A 21719-nucleotide genomic window follows, 5' to 3' on the forward strand; every position below is an offset into this window, starting at 1 on the left:
CACCGTTGTGTGACAGTCCTTCATTTCTCACTGGACTCGATGTGTTGATGTGTCCTGGTGGTGAAGATGGTCTTTGACTCGGTTATTGCTAAATGAATCTCATATTCAACAGTGGCCCCTGCACACTGCAGCAGAATAAAATACATGCACAGAGAAACTGAAAGAGCAGACATGGTAATTCATTTTGCTATTTAAATATGACAACTCATTAGACATGAGAAAGTGGACTTTGCTTTTCTATTTAAACTTTGCCAGTCACTGCACAAACAGTAATGCAATGTTCTCAATTGAGTTTGGATTATGTCACTATTTATGCATCTACATATGCAAAACGCATTTGAAAATACAATTTGCAATTCCTTTTGAAAATAGTCTGGAATATCCTTCCATCGAAGTGAAGGACAGAAATACAGTTTTATTTCATTGATTGTGCAGTTGTTCAAAAACACACTGATTAATCAGCTTTTCAAAAGACTTTCAGTGAACAAAACTCCATAAAACAGATTGAAAGATTAGATTTAGGATCTTTATACAGTGTGTGCCAAATCTGTCCTTCACAGAGCATTATTTTCATTTGCAGTATGCTACCAGATATTAAATCATGGACGATTTAAATCGTTTCGTTACACATGATGTGCCTCTTGCTTATTTTGTGAGACCCGGGTCCAGTTCACTGTCTTAAGAACAAGTCTGACCAACTAGCAGAAAGCCAAGGGGCAATCAGTCTTATTTTGGGGGGGGGGATTCAACTTAGACTAATCTACATTTTTATGTAACCAAAAAAAAAGAATTAGATGAACAACTTTTAAGACCAGTCTTGTCTAAATCTTTTGTGCAACCAGTCACTGTGATAATGCTTCTGCAAATGAACTGTGTTCAGTGATCTGATTCCCTTAGTTCAAGTGAGAACGTGAACATCCTACAGCAGGCCACCAATCAAAAACTATATAATCAGACATTATACCACATTACACTATTCAGAGTGACTGACATTATAAATAGACTCTCAATTAGTCTCGCACATACCTAATATTTCCATAATACATTTCAAAAGAAGATTTCAATCTATCTGTTAGCAGTTCTCCTTTTGGTAGGTGCAATATACAATTTTGTGGCAAAAACATTGCTTGGTTTTATTTATTTATTTTTTCATTCAAAAGTAGGAAATTGACTTGAACATCATCTAATGGCAACAGTAATTTCCTTACTCTTGAAATGTCAGGTTAATCGAGTGGAAGGGTTATGATGGCCTTATTTCTCAAGCACATCTGCTAGTGTTTTGACTAATCTTTTGTGCTGATGTCAAAGATTAATCGTGAGACTATGAGAGAGCTAGAGAGATGAGACGCAGGATCTGTTGTGTCTCTGTGAAGGTACTGTCTGGCTCGCTCTCTGCTCAGCTTCTCTTCGCTCTGGCCGTTAACATCATCTCAGCACCCACAAATACTACACTATAATTCGTTTTCTGTCTTTTTTTGTAATCTGCAGCTCTGCCCAAAGGTTTTCCAGATCATCCACACTTTGCATTTCTCTCCCCAGTTGCTAAGGACCTTTGCTCTACCGAATAAATTAATGAGGTGCAAACACTCTATGAAATTTACCTCTCTATCATTTCCATCTGGTTGTGAGGTGTCCTGTGTGGGAGGAAAGAACAAAAAAGAGTAAAGAAATATTATACTCTGTACTTTATATGCTGATTAATGCTTGATGATTGCGTTACTTTATACAAATGTGACCCTGGAGCACAAAAGCAGTCTTAAGTCGCAGGGGTATATTTGTAGCAATAGCCAAAAAAACATTGCATGGGCCAAAATTATTGATTTTACTTTTATGCCAAAAATCATTAGGATATTAAATAAGGATCATGTTCCATGAAGATATTTTGTAAATTTCCTAAAGTAAATGTATCAAACCCTAAGTTTTGATCAGTAATATGCATTGCTAAGAACTTCATTTGGAACACTTTAAAGGTGAATTTCTCAGTATTTAGATTTTTTTTTTTTGCACCCTCAGATTGCAGATTTTCAAAAATGTGTATCTTGGTCAAATATTGACCGATCCAAACAAACCAGACATCAATGGAAAGCTGATTTATTCACTGATTTATGGTTTTGTGGTCCAGGGTCCCATCTGCATCTGCTCACCTATGCATTGTTTGTTTCTGCTTCTTCTTCACCCTGTTTTGATCCAGAGATTCTGCACTCTTTCAGAAGATGTGTAATAGCGCCCCCTACCGTACAACAGTGAAAACATGGAAAACAGGACAAATCTGTTAATGGCGTTGTTCAGAAATGACAGAAAATTCACAACAAGTGCAGATTCAGCAAACTTGAGCACACTTCTTATCTCAAGGGAAGGTAGTTCTGTGTTTCCACAGCAATAGTGGACGTATGGACGTATGGACGTATGGACGTAGATGCTTGTTTTGGCTAGCTCCGCTAATGTGCAGCTAAAGGTTTTTTGAGTGTGCTCAGAGGATCACACAAATCAGCATGCTTCACCATGTGTCCGGCGTGAATCACTTTAAAAGCCATATGCTACCCCACATAAATAGTTTACGTCACTGTCTGACGAATAGCGCTGGCCACCAGCAAAACGCACTGGAACTGAGCCTTTAAAAGCTTTCAAAGAGGCTGACGTTGAGATCTTGGGGTTTCTGTTTTGAGCTTTAAGCATTAAAATCCAGTCAGATGAATATAGATCAATCTGTTCTTTCTGTCTGTACCCTCCACTGAACCTGATCTCCTATTATTATCTAAATGAGTCCTCCTGGTGCAAGAACAGCCACTGAGTCACCTCTCTAGAAAAGGTTTTAATATCATCTCGGGTTTGGCTCTGAGGTGTGAACGAGGAGGGACGGTGATAAGGTGGGCGTCTGATACATTCTCTCCTAATCCAACATGAATCGAGGAACAAAATGTTCAAGAAAGCTGTCGTTTTGTCTTCCTGCGTCTGTCTCGCAGTCTCTGAGCCGTCCAGATGGCAGAAGTACTAGAGCTGCTGCTTTAGTCAAGCATTTCCAGCTAATCTTTGGCAAATCACAGCAAGCAAGACATTATCGTTACATTATTATTCCCTTTCATGTTTCTTTTAAGGGGAAATGTTGAGCTAAATTACCAAGCACAGACCAACACACACAGTCCCGGACTCACTTTGCCTCTCATTAGCATCTTATAATGATGCTGCTATCTTTACTCATGGACACTGATGCTTCAAAACAGATGCACTTAGACAGAATCTTGATGTAACATGCAGAAAGAGGGGTTTCATCTAAAAATGCATTAAAAAAAATCATTAACATGCCAAACTAACTATGCTTAACATTTTCGGTAACTCAGAAATCAACTGCATTGGTCATGAATTCAAATATTGCTGGTTTTAAAATAAACACTGCTTCAGAAAAGACACAAAAGCCACATCGTTCAATACTTTTAGTATTTATTTCTACAATGTTTCTCCAGAGCAATGTTGATTCATGCAAATATTTCTGAAAAAAAGAGAAAAAACGCAACACATTAAAATTTGACTTTTGCTTGCATCCTTTTAACGAAAGATTTTCACATTTGACTTCATAGATTGTGCAGGGTTAAAATGTCTTTCAGCTTCTTCGTGGTTATTGTCTGTGAGTGTATCAATATGTTTTGTACTGAAGTATTAAAAAACATAAAACCTTTTCTTTTTTTGACTCCCCTTTAACTTTTATAAAGTTATGCAAACTTGTGATGATTTAAATGACACAATAACTGTCGCAATTCAAAAAAGTAGCACAGATCTCCTGACATTGGTTTTGTTTTTAATAAATCCATGTAAAATGCTCTTTCAAACATTGTCGACACATTGATTTCTGTATTTTAACAACACAGGATCAAATAATTCCAACAAATTAATTTCTTTTGCTACGTTTCTTCGAACAAGAGAATGAAATTGAACAAATGTCATAATAAAATGTATAAATGTTAAATAAAAATCTGGAAAAACTTCTGCAAGAATGCAATTTCCACTTCACTGGAATTTGACTGAATCTAAACACAAAGTATATCAGGTTTAGCAGCTGGTAACATTTTTATATGCAACTAACGGACCAAATAAAAGATACAGATATAGAGCTGAACCTTTATTTTTTGGACTAAAGCAGCACATTTCTTTTAGACATAAATTAGTTATGAAACATAAATATGACATTTTCATACAGATTTCAACAGATCCTTCCTACGCCTCAAGTAACAAATTAGGTGTTAAAGACAACATGAAATGGTGTTAGAATAAATAATATTCGACTAATAATAACCATAATTTGACATTTTAAAAGAGGATACTCTACGAAAACAAAATGATGTGGGCGGTAGGCTGAATTTTACAAGTGTCTGTTTCATATCAGGATGAAGTCAGATGGTTGAATGAGAGGGTTTGAAAATAAGAGGTATATACAGTTTAGTTAACAACACTTGATGAAGACTGGGAATGTGTGTTAAACAAGTAAATGGGGCAAACTCTGATTTCACATTGACACAGTGAATGGTAAACCTGAGAAATCCTTCAACTTCACTCAGTAATCACATGAACATCAACAGGACATCTATGAAGAGAACACTGCACATCTCAAAAACATAACATGCTCTTCTAAGCATCACGATTTTGTCAACACACATCTGACTAACTTAAAAAAAGAAGCAAATTCATATATAAAAATCTCAATCTCAGATCGCAAGAAACAGTGGCTGGATAACATCCAACAGGAGCTTCTCCAAGAGACGCCAAAACGGACATCTTCTAGATGTTTCAGTGACATACGTACGTCTGCTATCAGGACACAGAAAGACTGCAAAAAGAGGAAATCATGTACTTTAGGAATGTCTGAATATATGAACACACAGTGGCTGAATGGTTTCTGAAGTCTTCATCGTGTCTAAATCACTCTTGTATTTTGTGGTACACCCACAGCCATGTGAAGATTGACCGAGTATTGAAGAGAGAGGAATATGTTACTCAAGAGAAGAGAGATTTTCAATATACCATTCAAACCTCCTGAACAGTCGTCTGAAATCTGCTCTTGCCACTTTTGGTTTAACGGTGAGATTTGACAGTGCAGATTCACTGCAAATTATAATCGAACATAGTAATGCTACGATATTTAATAAATAACACAAAGGTCAAGACCAAATGAATAGTACAACACACTTATAAAGTATCCAGTAAGCTTCCAAAAAATTGTTTATCGGCTGACCACAGGAATACACAAGAACAAAACAACACCAACGTGATCCTGAACAATACCAACGAGTTCCTACTGTGCTCCCGAAACCACGTGAATCTTCACATCAAATGTTTTTGCAGTTTTTTTCCCATGTTCCTTTCTTTGACTTAATCACGTTTTCACTATGAAATCAACATATTGCTTCATATTTTCACACAAGAGCTTGTCTCTTTCTTTCCATTCTTCTAAAGTTTCCAGTGTAAACTGCTTTAGTTTTGGTCTTATTATACGTGGAAACCGTGCACAATCTGCAGACTTCGTCAAGGGTCTTACAGATTCCCTCAGAGATACCCATCATCAGGAAGGGTTTCAAGCAGTCCGCTCTTCTTAGGACTTTTCAGACTAACTTTTCCTTTTACGCTAAGGACTCGTGTCCTTATTGTCATCTAGTTATCCCAAGTATATGAGCAAGGCAGGTTAAAGTCTACACACATATTTCAATAGGTGTTGTGACCAGGATGCGGCCATTGTTGCCGTTGTTGTCTCGGTGGACACGTTCGTAGCCTCCAGTGGAGGAAGCAGGGCTGTTCGAGGATGTAGAGGAGTAGTGCGCCGTCACCGGCTCCATGATGATGCCTCCTTTGGTGACCCCATACACAGGGGACAAGCTCTGCTGCTTCAAACGGTCCACCAACTCATCTTCTTCAGAGGAAGACGAGCTAAGCTCAGCCTGGCGGCCGTTCATCGCTGTGCCGCTGTTACCGCCCGAGACATGGGAGGTGTTGCCGTTCTCCGTGTCGAGCATCCAGTTGTGAGTGAAGTAGCTGAAGACCTGTTCGACGGAGCATCGGCGGTCCTGCTCGATGGCCAGCAGACAGCGAAACATGCGCAGCGCCTCGTCAGTGAAGCGACGCCACTGTGAAGGCACCGTGCTGGCTCGCCTGCGCCGATGCTGCCAGCGCACAAACTCCTCGTAGAAAGCGTCGGATGGGAGTGCTTTTTCCCAAGGGAAGTTCCCAGTGAGCATGCAGAACAGAAGTACACCGAAGGCCCACACATCAGTGCTGTAGTCTACACACAGGCCCTCTTGCCGACTGGGGTCGCACAGTTCTGGAGCCGTGTACGGGATGGTCCCGCTCACCCGCTTCACCGGAGAGCCAGCGCACCGCGTCATGCCAAAGTCTGACAGTTTCACCTTCCGGCACTCCTTATCAAAGATGAGGACGTTCTCCGGCTTTATGTCACGATGCACCAGCTTCTTGCAGTGCAGGTAATCCAGTGCAATCGCCACCTGGTGCACGCACCGCTTGGCAACGCTCTCCGGCAGCCCAACCTACACACAGGACACAACAGAATTAGACGCTGCGCCCGAAATACCATGCGGTTACATAAGAGATGCTATCATAATTCTTACGGACCGCCAAATCTGATGCACAATGAGCCCTCGCAGCTGAAAACATGATCGCCATTAAAACTAAGGCTTTCTGTACTGCAGCAACAAGTTTGCAGGGAACATGAGTTGTGATGCACATCATCAACAGAATCACAAGAACTGAATTTAATTGGAAATATGCGCCTCTACCTACGTTTCTGCAAGATTGAAAAAAACATACATATATGTAAGAAATGCTTCACTTTCCAATCGATATGAACACTAGAGGCAGACAACTTTTATTGCTTTTCACACAAGTTATGATTTACAGGGCCAGAGTTTCGATTAGGAAAGCCTGATTTTTGCACAATATTATGTTATGACTTCAAAATATTTTAACATGCTGCTGGTTTCGAAAAGTAATACTTTTGAATGTTACTTTGACATATACTGGTTTGCCTGTTAATTCACATGAAGCACACATTTTGTGAAACTATGGATTGACAAAACAGCTCAAACCCAAGCAGAAGGAAGTTAAAATAGCACGGCTTTTTTTTTTTTATATATATCACTTTCACTTTTGTCAAGACTATGGGGTATGTTTAGGGTTGGGTTTTGTGTAAGAGGTATGTTATTTTCCAAAATGATAGAGCATTCCATTTTAGCGTCACTCCCCGGACATTTGAATTCTGAGCTGCCACAATCCCTGCCTAAAGCAATGTAATAAAAACATGGCCACAATCGTTAAAACGCCATTCACTGGATATTTCACTTTCATATGTGCAAAGTAGCACAATATGAATATATCTATTAAGTAACGATCCGAGTCCTCGTTGTCTCACCTGAGGAGGAATGATGTCAAAGAGATCGCCTGCCAGGGCATACTCTTGAGCGAAGATGTAATATTCATCCGTTTCGAAGGCAATGCCGAACATGTTGATGATGAAAGGACAAGGTGACAGGTAGAGAGAGATGCTGTACTCGCGGAGGAAGCTCTTCAGCTTAGTCGTTTTCTTCCGCAAGAATTTCAAGGCCATTTTCGTGCCTGGAGGAAAAATAAGAGAGGTACAGATTAACATTTTTTGGCTTTAATGCATTTCTGATTATTCTGTCCGTGACACAGAGATAATGGCCTGCTTGCAAGATCTGAACGTGCTCTTTTAAATGTCACGCCAAGACAATGTCAGGTCATGTATTAATGTGGGAAATCAATTCACAAGGGAACTCTTCAAGGAAACCTAAAGCAAGTTCCAATAACATGAATCTATTTTCTGTTTCTGTTTATTTCTTTCCTTCTTTTTTTGCGCATTGAAAGTATGCAAATGCTTCTAGCTACACAAGTCTGATTAATTGCATTGTTCAACTCATCATATTTGGTCATCAGTATGATGTCATCATGTCATATTATGCAGCATTCCATTCTGAATATACTTGGAAATTTTAGTTTTAGTTTTCAATAGGACTAGGTGTAACAATCCCTAACAGTTCAGCACACAAGTAGCCTTGACTACACTGAAGTTGTCAACTTAGGCCAACAAGGAAAAGCCAAAACCAGATCTTCACACCAGTGAGACACATCATCAGTGGTGTACCACTTTGTGGAAAGTGTGATTTAACACCACTTTAACTCAGACTTTCAACTTGGGAAATTATGCCGAATTCCACAACCCTTATTTCCCCAAGTTGCAGGTGTATGAGATCAGTTAATGATTAACATTCACGTTTAAGAAAATGAAATGCACCAATGAGTCCAGGTTCCTACATTACATGATAATATAACCTGTTTGGCAAACATTTGCATAAACAGGTGTTTAAAACACTTTAAATGACCCAATGGTGCTGGCATCTAGTTTCTTTACACAAGCATCAGGCAATAGCACATCGTAATGGTCACAAGTCAAACATAGGAGCATCCCACATCTGGATGAAATGCAGTATTAAAAGGGTCATATGATGCTGCTCAAAAGAACTTATTTTGGTGTATTTGGTGTAATGCAATGTGTTTATGCAGTTTAAGGTTAAAAAAAGTTTTTTTTCCTCCTCTATGTCCTGCCTTCTGAAACTTGTTGATTTTTACAAGGCTTATCTGTCTGAAAAGTGAGGTGTGCTCTGATTGGCCAAATACTTCAAGCGTGTGACAGGAAATGTTACGCTCCTTAACATATTGTGATGCCCTGTCTGACCTGAGCGACAAGACATAAACATAAAACCCTTTATAAATATAATATCAACTTGATTTCTTGTCTTTTGGGAAGCCAAACAAAGTAGTTTCACTTTCCCAGTGAAACACACAGCGTCTATACAACATGGTGGCGGCGGCAACAACAATACTACAATGAGAATAAAAGGTACACCTTCTTTCTTTGCGTGAACATTTGGGTGGTGTTATGCAAATCTTCCCACACAGTGACGTAGAGATGTGGGGGCGTGTTAGAACAAACCATTTCACAGGGGTGCGGACGAGTCTTAACTTTGATAAAGAATATCTCTTTGGATTTGAGACTTCCGTCTTTGCAACTTTACAGATCTTTACAGATCTTCTTCATGCACCAAGAGCTTGTAACACTCCAGAGGAAAGTTGCATCATATGACGCCTTAAAAGAGAGAGGGGTCATTGTCATTTATAGAGAACAGAAAGTGGTATACAAGCCTGTGCAGGAGATACTGTGCTCAACATTTTCTGGAAGAGACAAACTGTACGTTTTAAATGCAAATATATGCTAAAAGTTTATTTTGGCAGTACATTGGCACGGGTTTCAGCATTTAATTACAGTCTGAGTATTCCCACAAACATTATGAAATCGTCAAGATCAGAGGACGCTTGAAGCAAGCTACAAATGGAAAATGGCAAACACAAATTCAATCTACGCCTCTAGTGATATCCAAGCTGGTAAACACATTCTTCCTCTGAGGGCCATCTCATAATACACATGCAATAACTGTCAGGTATTGGAGCAGATATGGGGAAATATAAATGTTACGACAGCACACGAGTTCTGCAGAGGATTCCTGGGACTGCCCCCACTACAGCATCCATCCTCGTAGCATGACCGCTACTTCTGTGAATAATACATGAGGTGTAGACGGATGGGGTTTTGGCTGCTGACAGATGGTGTGTTTTGCATCTCTTTGAAATCTGGAGGATGCACAATGCAAGCACAAGCCTGGAATACATCGCTACACTTCTAAACAAAAATGTAAACATTATGTCTCGATCAGAACATGTGGACATCTCGAAAGTTACACTAGCTGGGAGCAAGTGGTTGTTTTTTAGGTTTTTCTTCATGATCGTCTAATGATTAATGTTCGCCATCATTCAGTATGCTGTGGTTTGGTTGGAGGTTCCCAGAATGGGTTGCTGGTGTCCTTAATTAGCTTTGGTCATTCATCAAGCACTGGTTGACTAGCTTCACCAGATACTTTTCGTGAGAGAACAGCAGATGGACATACATTGAATACATTTATAAGTCAGATGGACTCGTGTCGACTCTGAAAGCTCTAGTGTGAAAGCACACGCTCATAGCCGCGAGTTGAGCGTTAATCATTTGATTTACGGGATCTTGAAAATATGACAGATGACTGATAAATAATGCATTATTTTCAGGATGGAGATAAATGTGTGCCCGTGTGTGTTTGTGAGTGTAGGTGGATTTCATTTTTCTCTTGTGTACAAACAGTCTTTGTCAGTTTGAATGGGAAGTTTCCCACAAATGAGATCTCTTTCATATCCCAATTGTTTGTCCTAGACATCAATTAATATTTACATGAAATACATGAAATACTTAATCATGGTCAATATATATATATATATATATATATATATATATATATATATATATATATATATATATATATATATATAATATCTAATTAACATACAGCTCTGTCAAATAGATCAGGGTATGTGCCACATTGAATTTCAACCCTATGGATGAAAACAAGGTTTTTAAATTAGCACACACTGTATAAATGGCGCATGCAGTTTTCCAAACTTGTTTTTTTTTTTTTTTTGTCTTCTTAAAGTGGTTTAGAAAGATGTTTCATCAGCTGAGCAACTGGCATGTTGTTGAACACCCAATGTCAAATACGCTCTACTTCTTCCCCTCACAGCCTCGTTTTCATTATTATCAAATTGTGTTCGGTGCTTCCTGACTAAGACCTGTAAGCCAAGACCTCCTGTCCGTCTCCTTCCACCTACCTCTGATCTTGTGGATGACCAGGTCCACCTTCCCATAGGTGCCCTTGCCCAGCTCCCTGATGACCTCGTAGTACTTATTGAAGTCCAGCGTCTCCAGCTTCTCAGCAGTGATGAGCTGCAGCTCTTCCAGGATGTCAACAGAGGAACGGGACACGTGGGGCGAGGAGCTCATTATTCCAGAGACGGAGGGACCAGGTACCACAACAACAGTTGATCTAGAAATCTAAAGGTAGGAAAATGGGAAAGAAGGGCAGATTGTTGAAGTACATGATAAAATAATCAATTACACACCTTGGGCTTTGGAGTATGATTGCACGGAACGCACACTTTATCGCTGACATTACAGTTACACAAATTGTTGCGCCTCCTAAACGTATATAACCTTGTGCATCCTATAGTTCTGTGGAGGAACTGTTATCTGCAGGACATCACAGGCTGTCTCCGAAATGAGAACGTACTGTATGAGAGGAACTAAGCAGAACAAAAGATCAGAGGGGCACAGACCCTGACCGATCCCCTTTGTAACGCAAAAATCACATAGTTCTGTTGGGCTTTTTACTTCGGCATCACGAAACCCTCTCAAAAAGGTGTTATAGGGCAACTAGCCTGTTGCATAACACCATTTCATAGTTTTAGGCTAGCATGCACTACCAATTCAACAAATGAGCTGAATACAAGAGAGCTGTAAGAACAGAACATCATTCAGAAAGTAAGCTCAGTGTATGTAGTAGTCACAGTACACAACAAATAGCGCTAAAGTAGTAACATTTGTGCTATGAACAGGAATGATATCCAAAACATGGCTCGATGAAGCTGATATTTTTCTAATTGACATAATGTTTTCAAAAAAGGTTATTGAGTGAGTTAAACAATTTAATAAAAAACACATTAAATTGCACTTTATTTCAGGGTGTCCTTGTTACAATGCAATTATACGATTAAGTATACTTCACATTATTAATTAACAATATGCACTTAACAATAGGGATAGGGTTAGAGTTATGGTTAGGGTTAGTTACTACTATAGTAATAATACGTAGCGTGTTACAAAGACAGTAAAACATAGTGATATCAAACATTTAAATACCAATAAAAGTCAGCCAAAAGTCAGCCTATTTTCAGCACACTTATAACTTAAGTTTTGCCAAGCAAAAGTGTGTAAAATGTAGTTTTGTGTTGCTGTTATTTCTCAGAACATCAATTGTTTTTGCATATATGGGAATACAACACGAAAGGCATTAAATTAAATGTTGTGAAATGCAAATTGAGATATCAGGATTCATAACGGCCTTCTCAAAGAAAGCTCAGTGGAATTTATGGGAACATAACAGTCTGTCTGAAGAGATTTCTGAATGAATCTAGAGTCCTGGCACCTCGGGCCTGCCAGTGCTCATTAATAGAGAAGAACGTGTTGAATGAGACAGGATGACAGCACTTCCTGTTCACTGACACCATCTGTGGAAATCTGAAAATGTCTGTGTGTGTGTGTGAGAGAGAGAGAGAGAGAGGATGGAGCTGCTAGAAAGGTTTTGTTTTTGGGTTACTCATCATTGAAAATGTTCTATTTAGAATGAATATGGGTAATTTGAAAGACAGATAGATAGATAGATGGCCAATAACAGAATAATAAGCAGTGACTGGATGTATTTCCAGTGGAGATACAGACAGCAGTCCACACAGTTTCTCATCTCTTGAGTGAAAGTGGCATGTTGTGCCACAGTTTATTTCTTCTGGCAGCTCTTCATTACCAGTGAGCTGAGACCGGTGCTGTGTTGACCTGTTCGTTATCTTGTGTTCACTGTTTATTTCTCTGGCTCTCCTCCTCCAGACTCTACAGAAAAAGCAATGCTAACAGAGATGGAGTGGCTGCCAAATTCCTGTGCTTTTAGCCATTTAAAGGTAGTAATCATTTCAAACAGCTTAATCAATGCTGTATGGACTCTCACGGTCACCACACTCAACACTCGCGCTGTAAATATCCATCTAACTCCTTTAAAGGTGAGCACTAGCACCTAATATCTACATATGCTGCATGTATAGGCGGTACAAACCTGTAGCCACTGTGAACTGCTTCAAATTAAAGAGAGAAACATCCTGTCGAACTTCAGAAATAAATCCCTAAGCATAATTATTGAGATGAATGATTTTTGAATCGATCTGACTTTTTTTTCCTTTTGCCTGGCAGACAATATCATGGATAAAAAAAAAAAAATCCTATAGACTGATATTGATGGAGAGACCCGAGCTGTATCTAGATCCTTGGGGTTCAATTCTTTAGACTTAGGTTATTAAAGTAACACTCCGAATAACTGCAGAGTAACACATTGAAAAACACTCAGATATCTTAACCTTATAGCAACCTGATAACACTTTATTAGTGACAGCGACTTCTGCACAGAAAATCATCGCTCACATTTAATAACACAATTAAAAACTAGTGCTGTTAAACGATTAATCGTGATTAATCGCATCCAAAATAAAAGTTTTGTTTACACAGTATATGTGTGTGCACTGTGTATCTTTATTATGAATATATAAATACACAAACATACATTTACTGTATATATGTGAAGAATATTTACATGCTTATATGTAATTTATATTATGTATAAATATAAATAATTATAATTAACAAAAATGACTTATATAATTTACAAAAGCTATTATATATAATGTTTGTTATTGTAGTATAAAACTGAGTATGGGAATACTGAATGCCATTATACATGAAATACACTTTTTTTTACACACTTAAGTACATCTTTATGTAGTTTTATAATAATTTCTACTCTCATGTCAATATGGTCACAAAGTTCTGCTGAATACTCACATTTAAACATTTCTATTAAACGTGTATGTCATGTATTTGAGATTACGCATTTGTGATGCAGTTTACTTTAATACATAATACAGAATAACCCAATACAGTTAAAATCAAGTACTACAAGTATCAAGTAAAGCATAAGCTTAAGTATGTTAGTCAACACAAACTAGTGTACTTCTTTACATTACAACAAAAGAAAATTCATACAATGATCCAAAAATATACTTAAACGTACAACTTTTAACTTGACATTATTACAAAGTGCACTTGTATGTCGGCATGGAATGCAGTGTATTTTATTTACTCTGTTCCCATGATAACTGAGCAGCTGACAGATAAACCACCAGTATTGGGACTTTTTGTACTTTCACAAAACCTTCTGTCATCAGTCTCTGTGATGAAGAAGATTTGTCTTGTGTTTATAACAGAACTAGACGCGGTTCAGAACCAGATTGAAACTGCCACTGGAGTCAGTGTATAATCGGTGTATGGAGGGCAGATATATAAGCCTGGCCAATGGTTTAGCAGCACAAATCCCTCTACCATTAATCACAACGCCAATCACGTGTAGCAGGAGCACAGAGGAAATTAATATCTACCTCAGCTAGACATGTTTCCAATCCTAAAGGGATAGTTCTCCCAAAAAATGAAATTCCTGACATCATTTACTCTTCCCCATGCCATTCAAAAGCATCTTAAAAATTCGGCTCTCATGCTGCAAAAGGACAGATTTATTATTTTTATTAATTTGTCACACACGTCCGTCTAGCACGTTTACAAAAAACAATGGAAAGTAGTGCACTGGACTGGAAAAACACGTTCTGTGTGAACGGCCCCTTCCTTATTCAACCCACCTGCCTCCTTTCTGATGTGTACAACACCCTGTCTCAACAGTCCCTTTTTAACGTTTTATTATTAAATAAACACTTTTCACCATTTGTTGTTTGAATGTGCTATTCCATATGCAATTATGTCAGATAGTGGAAGCAAACTGGTTCACAATTGGCACTGTCTGCACCTATTTGCATGACTCAAATGCTATGAAAGGTCTTTTCCCTCATCATAGGTCTGATATGCTTATTTCAAACATCGCTGCATGCCTGACAAAGATTGCTTGACCGAAATGTTGCCATTTCATTTTCAATGTTTTATGAAATTTTAACTACAGGACATCATAGGATCAAATAACGTGGTGCTTAATTTAAACGTCATTAAATATGACTATATATAAAAGGCTAGACTCCTGATCTGACTGCTGAAATTCCTGATATCAGATATTTGAATTCAAATGACGCCCATTTAGACAAAGGACAGAGCTGTGTGTGTCCGAATACTTGCACCTAGTGACAGACTCATGTCATTAGATGTGAGTACTTTGGGCATTTTTCATGAAAAGTTTATATTGTGTCAAAGTCTAATCTCAACAGTCAAATTTAAAATTGCATTAGTCTATGTCACATATATATATTAGCATTGCACCTGTCCTGGTTTAACCCTACACATCAGAGTATTAATCATGAAGCTTGCATATAAACATGCCGTCGTCTGTCCTGCAAAATCCTGTCCAGACAATACCTGTTATGATCAATATGAAGACATTCAATTTAATGAGAGCACTGACTGTACACTTTCAGCTTGGTGTGAGCGTGCATGTGGGTGTCCATGTGCATGTTTATCCAAAATAAAAGGCATTCATAAACAGCTCAGGCATGAAAACTGTGTGACATGTCAAGCTGTTTGAATGACATGCCTTCAGTCTGGGTTACACCCGCCTAACAGCAGCTCAATTTGTGTTTTGGCTTTTGTGTCTATTGTTCTTCAGTGGACTGCTTCAGGTGATGGGCTCAGCTGCATTGAGACCTTTATGTCAACAATAAGAAAAAAGGACTAAAAAGGATGCTGCTGCCTGTTTACACTTACTACGCAACATAAATAAAGCAATGCATTATACATACAACACATATAGTAAATATAATGCACATTTATGGAATACACAAGGTATGGAAATAAGGCATATCTGCATTATCTAAACAGCAGACTATGCAAATGTTCATTTTTATATAGCAGTTCTCGGTTGTTACTGGGTATGCAGTGCCAAATGAGCATGACATTGGGTATCAATATACAGTTTTTTTTTTTTCGTAAACATTATATTAATGTTAAATCCAATGTTTCCTACCTTTTAAGAAACAAATGCGCGACCCCCCGCTGTCATTCCGTAGTGGTCAGTGTTGACTACTAGAACACAAGGAGTAATAGTTTTTCTGTTGCCCTCTCTTTTATGTTCTCAAAGCAGTGACATACAGATATTAATTCTTGTGCACATCTCGGATGCGTCTGACACAGAGCGACTGCTGTTGCCCTATTGTCTCTCCGTGGCGTTGACTGTGGATGTCGATAGTGACAGCGCTCTCCCGCCCACCGCGTTATCGACCAATCAGAGAACAGACTGAGGGAGCGCTGAACACGCCCACCGCGAAACTCAACAAATCAGCGACCAGAATGAGACAGCGCTGTACCCGTCTGCTGAACTAACTGACCAATCAGAGAAGAAAGTGGTGGATCGCTGAACTCGGAGGGTTCTGTCTCCGTACAGATTTATTTTTGCGCGAGGCTCTGGGAGACTGATGAGCAGCTGCAGCCGCACTGTCAGGGAAATACAGCCATTAATACAATGTTTCTTGGTAGCTCTATTTCTTGTGCTGGAAACTTGCACGTTTAATACAGAAACTATAACATGATGTAAAAATATTTTCGTAAAATATAAATATTATGCCAGTCCTGAATTTGTAGGCGATACAATAACAACTGAAATAAAATGTTATTTATGTTATGTAATGTCTTTGTGTTTTTTTTTGTCTTGTTTTGTAGTGCAAATGTCTAAACATTCTTCAATCAAGACACACACACACACACACACACACACGTGTGTGTGTGTGTGTGTGTGTGTGTGTGTGTATATATATATATATATATATATATACTCCATTTTTGTATTTACACACTTGTACCATCAAACTGTTGTAAAAATTACATAAATAAATGCAATATGACACAAGTAGCAGTGTGATATGACTGTATATCGGCACGCTGTGATTAGCTATGGACAAATAAATAAAATAGCCTCAAAATAAAATAAAAATTAATTCATTTGATCAAATGCTCTATAAAAGTGCTCTGCAAGTAAAAAAAAAACTGCTTAATTTTTTATCATTTAATAACTCACTCATGGTTAACTATGGTTACATTTAAAAATACCTGTTGAATATAAAGCACACTTTTTCAATGGTTAATGTTTCTCTCTCTCTCTCAAAAGCTTGATGAGATATAGTTCCTGTGAGAGCGTAGCATACAGTTAGTAGCAGTCGCTAGTCATTTTAAATCTAAACTTAAAAAAGTAACATGCTAAATTGTAGTCTTTATGTGTATATATTAACAGAACAGTTACTGAATATAAGCAGTATACCTGTGTATCTGCATGTGTCCTTGTGGAGGCCTGCCGTCCTCCTTATGTGAGGGATGTAAAGCAGCTTAACTCGTGCCAAATTACTCTGATTAATCACTAATGCGCCATTCACTCAGTCAGCTCCTTCACACTCTGCTGGGGCTGATATTAAATGATCCAGTGGAAGACATGTGAGGACACCAGAGGCTACGAAAAAGTCTCCGCATCAGAAATTGAATGCAAGTAACTCAGTTATTGGTGCTTTGTAGGATGGCCATGAAGGAGACATTTAATTATGTCCTGCACAGAAAATATGGACATCCTGACTCTGTGATCGGCAGTGTGTGTGTGTGTGTGTGTGTGTGTGCTGAATAGCTCGGAGGATGGGATGAGGTCTGTCAGCATAGGCAGCTTATGTTGAGCCTCATAATATGGTCCGTGCATGTGAGCTTGACTGAACAGATTATGCCGGACTCAGAGCAAAGGGTTGTGAAGCATGAATGCTTAAAATCACAGTTCTCATCTATTTGAACAGCATCACACTAAAGTCCACAATAGGTTCACTGCTTTATGCATATTTTTCTTTTTATTTCACCAATAAAAATACTTTAGTTCCAACCAAACCCAACCAAACACAAATGTACACATCTATTCTTTATTTTACAGTAACATAATTTTAGAATAAGACATTACAATGAAATATGAAATTACACAAATGGGAACTATGTAATGACCAAAATATGTAAAACAACAAATGCACAATGACAAAACTCTTCTGATTGAGCTTCTACTTTGTCTAGATCCCAGCTCCATACACAGAGATGCTGTTTATTGAAGAAGCTTCTCTTCACTATCTGCTCTAATCAAATTATGTTTTCATTAAAAAACATGCACACATGGGCATTATTTCAAAGATAAAGCAAATCAAAAGATCAGGAGAATATATAAACACAGTCAAGTGTGTCCAAATGTTTGAATTGTACTCAGATGTGTGTCTAGAAAATCCCAGATTGGGATGTCCTTAGTGAAGTTTGAGTGTGTTGTCAATACACTGTCCTTTACAGCGCAAAATAAATTCCTTAATGAATTCTTTTAATGAAAAATAATTCCCAAGGCTCAACAACTCACCTGTGTCACCGCGGTTGGCCACAGTTACACAAACATACACACATATGTTCACAAACGTGCTTTGGGAGCACACTTTAACCTCGGTGGGTTCGTGAGCATCAGAGTTCGTTTCATTCTACACTTGGAGATTCTGCTCATCCACTGGCCTTAACAACAATGACATGTCAACGTGCTGAGTTTCTCCATTGCTCTTGCACAGGATGAAGCCTTTTTTGTCAGTAAGTGTGCACTGTGTAACAGTCACATGCAGTGCAAGGTGAGCGCTGTGCTGGATGGCATTGTTGGAAACACTTCAGAATCAATTCTGTATTGTGTGTGCAAAGCAGACTGCTCTTTCTGTCTCAGTTCCTGCTTGAAATCATCTCTGTTCATCTGCACTGTTCAAAAGTTTGGGGTCGATAAAACTTTTGAATGTTTTTGAAAGAAGTCTCATAGCTCATCATAGCTGTGAGTTCCATTCTACATTTTCTACAGTCTATTTTAAAATGTAATTTATTCCTCTGATGTAAAGCAGAATTTTCAGCATCATTACTCCAGTCTTCAGTGTCACATGATCATATGATCAATGTGGAAAACAGTTGTGATGCTTAATAAGTTTGTGGAAACAATGATGACATGGTGCATTATCCTGCTGGAAGTAGCCATCAGAGGATGGGTACATGCTGGTCATAAAGGGATGGACATGGTCAGAAACAATGCTCAGGTAGACAGTGGCATTTAAACGATGCCCAATCGGCACTAAGGGGCAAAACATCCCCCACACCATTACACCACCACCACAAGCCTGCACAGTGGTAACAAGGCATGATGGATCCATGTTCTCATTCTGTTTACACCAATTTCTGACTCTACTATCTGAACGTCTCAACAGAAATCATCAGAGCAGGCAAAATTTTCAAGTCTTCAACTGTCCAATTCTAGTGAGCTTGTGCAAATTGTAGCATCTTTTTCCTATTTGTAGTGGAGATGAGTGGTACCCGGTGGGGTCTTCTGCTGTTGTAGCCCATCCGCCTCAAGGTTGTGTGTTTTGTGGCTTCACAAATGCTTCACACTTGTAACGAGTGGTTATTTCAGTCAAAGTTGCTCTTCTATCAGCTTGAATCAGTCGGCCCATTCTCCTCTGACCTCTAGCATCAACAAGGCATTTTTTTTCAGGTTGCTTTGATAAATAGGAAGTTCAAAAGAACAACATTTATTTGAAATACTGACTTAATGAATCTTTGCGGAATAAAAGTGTGAATATGTATTTTCAGTTACAATCTGAAAAACGTTTTTTTTACTGGATTCAATGGTTCTTTTCATTCCAAAAAAGTTTCAATCAGTCAGTTTCTTTAGGAGCTGTTCACTGACAGCTTCTTGTTGGCCATAAGCTCTGGAAGGCCATTTACTACCCAATATTTTTTTTAGATCTAAAGAGGTGTTGAGGACAGGTGTACTTATTCTCTTCTGACTGATCAGATAATAAAATGGACTGAAGTCCAGTCCCAGAGTGTCTCTGTCATTGGTCAGTCGCACGGGTGTAGTTCAGTCCCATCATGGTGTTAGACCCAATCCCCCAGAGTGCACTGCGCTCCCAATGCCCTTTAACTCATGACTACAATCCTGATTTGTGACTCTTCCAGTTTTGCTAAGCACCAATTCCACTACTTCAGTTCCTCTCTTCTCTCTTTACAGTGCTGTGAAGCGTATTCTCCTGGTGATTATGAAAAAGCTGCCCCTTGGGTTTTCTCTCACTGCTCTGATAAAGATAAATGTTACATAACGGTGCCTTGGCACATGAGTGTTTGGATAGTGGAAGGACACTCTGAAGGGAATGAGACGGCTAATATCTTGGCTGTTTTTGGCGAGTGGCAGGCAGACAGACTGAGATGCCGGCGGTCTGTTGTTTATTCAGCGTTCAGCAACTATTGAATCCAAGACAGAAGCACGTTCTCCTCCTCTCAGAACAAGGGTTCAAAGAACAGTCCCCAGATTACAGCAGTTCCCTCTGGGACCAACTCTCATGACTCGGACACAATCACTGTGAAAGAACAATCGTCTGATAGCAGTAATGGCCAATTGTGACCCTCCACCAATGTCGAGTACAAGGGATGTGATGAGGAAATAATCCCTTTTCGTCTTTTTTTCAGTGACTGACTTTCAAGAAGTCATATTTTCCCACTACAGGAACAAAGTAACAGAGCATAACTCTAACTGCCATAGATACTGGTGGATCATCATAGGAGGATTTGATTAATATTTTTCAGTTATAATGAATAATTAAGACTCAATCATAACTGTTTCATTGGCCCTGCAAAAGAGAAACCTATTGCTACTAACCTTCAGCTTTAAGTGCTATATTATTATTATTATTATTATTATTATTATTAGTGACAGAATGTTGAATTCATTTTCAAAACATCTTTCTGTTTCAGTTTGTCTCACATCTATACATTAACTTTAACTTTCTACATGTACTATGCTATACTGTATATATGTAAAATAAAGTTAAAAAAATACTAGTTGTAGTTGTAGAAAATGTATTTTAACTCAAATTAAAGCTAAATTTAGGTACAGTCTTCTTAACATAATCAGTTTTACCAATTAATACTAATGGCAGAATAATGGTTAAATGCAAATGGGAAGATATTAAGATGGAAAACATTGCATTAGTTTTATTTTAACATTTCCAGTAGCCTATTTGATAGAGTTAAATCTATCAAATGATGTGACTAAGTTAACTTAATAATGTGACTGATTAAGCATAACTCGTTAATTGTAATAGTATAAATCATGAGGACACAAATGGATTGCAAATGGCAGCTGTTCCTGAGAATGACTCACAGAGAACAGACAAAAGTGTTTTTTATTTGTGTGTAACATGAAGTTGGATTATGTTGTAAAACCCCACAGCATGAAACGAGTGAGAGAGCGGCACCTGAGGCGAGCGCTGTCACACGTGATCTGGAGAGGTTAACACGTCTGCAGCTCTGTGTTTGGCAGCACTTCCTCCTGCAGCTTCTGCCATGTGCCACATACACAGACAACACGGGATGAAGCTGTCCTTCAAGAACCGGGTTCTTCAACAAGCGTGTCAGATTTGGTCTCACGTGCAGAGCCCACCACTCTATCATGAACGTGACAGAGGCAACGAGATGCTGCTGTAGTAAAATTCAGGCCACCTCATTAGATATCATTGAAGGTTGCTATTTAAAACAGTGTCTTAAGGCTTTACTACACAACTTTTAATAGTAGTGACAGAGGAGCTGGCCATCATTCACTACACGACTGGGGATTATCATTATTACCCTAAAGTGGCTCCGATCACAACAAAGTCATGCAGAAATGTGCCTTGTTGCTTGGAGACACGTGACAAATACAAACAATATATGTTTTAAAATGTTTGAGATCTGGATGGAATCAAACTCGACGTCTGTGGACATTTGCATTTTCTATTTTCATTAAATAAAGTGACTTTGACTAAACTACTCAATATATTTGGATTATATTTACAATGTCTTTATGAACTTATGGTGGAATTAACTTAAGAAAAAAATCTTCTAAATCATCTAAATCTAG

General features: G+C 38.5%; 1 protein-coding gene across 1 annotated transcript; it reads right to left on the reverse strand.

The window, feature by feature from the left end:
- Positions 1 to 3418: 3418 nt before the first annotated feature.
- Positions 3419 to 15958, reverse strand: unm_sa1261 (un-named sa1261). Its single transcript, XM_052540657.1, has 4 exons — positions 15768 to 15958; positions 10765 to 10987; positions 7409 to 7611; positions 3419 to 6527 (listed from the first exon to the last, which is right to left on the reverse strand). Exons 2-4 carry the CDS (start codon positions 10934 to 10936, stop codon positions 5679 to 5681), a joined length of 1224 nt encoding a protein of 407 aa, XP_052396617.1. The 5' UTR covers positions 10937 to 10987; positions 15768 to 15958; the 3' UTR covers positions 3419 to 5678.
- Positions 15959 to 21719: the final 5761 nt, after the last annotated feature.

Source organism: Carassius gibelio, chromosome A3 (assembly GCF_023724105.1).
Source record: "Carassius gibelio isolate Cgi1373 ecotype wild population from Czech Republic chromosome A3, carGib1.2-hapl.c, whole genome shotgun sequence".
NCBI lineage: Eukaryota > Metazoa > Chordata > Actinopteri > Cypriniformes > Cyprinidae > Carassius > Carassius gibelio.

What these genes read in the sequence shown, in the direction of transcription:
- unm_sa1261 (XM_052540657.1), bottom strand. Translation starts at nt 10,936, where the DNA reads ATGAGCTCCTCGCCCCACGTGTCCCGTTCCTCTGTTGACATCCTGGAA. An exon ending in GGTCATCCACAAGATCAGAG is followed by an intron (nt 7,612 to 10,764) that starts GTAGGTGGAAGG and finishes TTTTTCCTCCAG; the next exon opens with GCACGAAAATGGCCTTGAAA. An exon ending in TTGACATCATTCCTCCTCAG is followed by an intron (nt 6,528 to 7,408) that starts GTGAGACAACGA and finishes TCCTGTGTGTAG; the next exon opens with GTTGGGCTGCCGGAGAGCGT.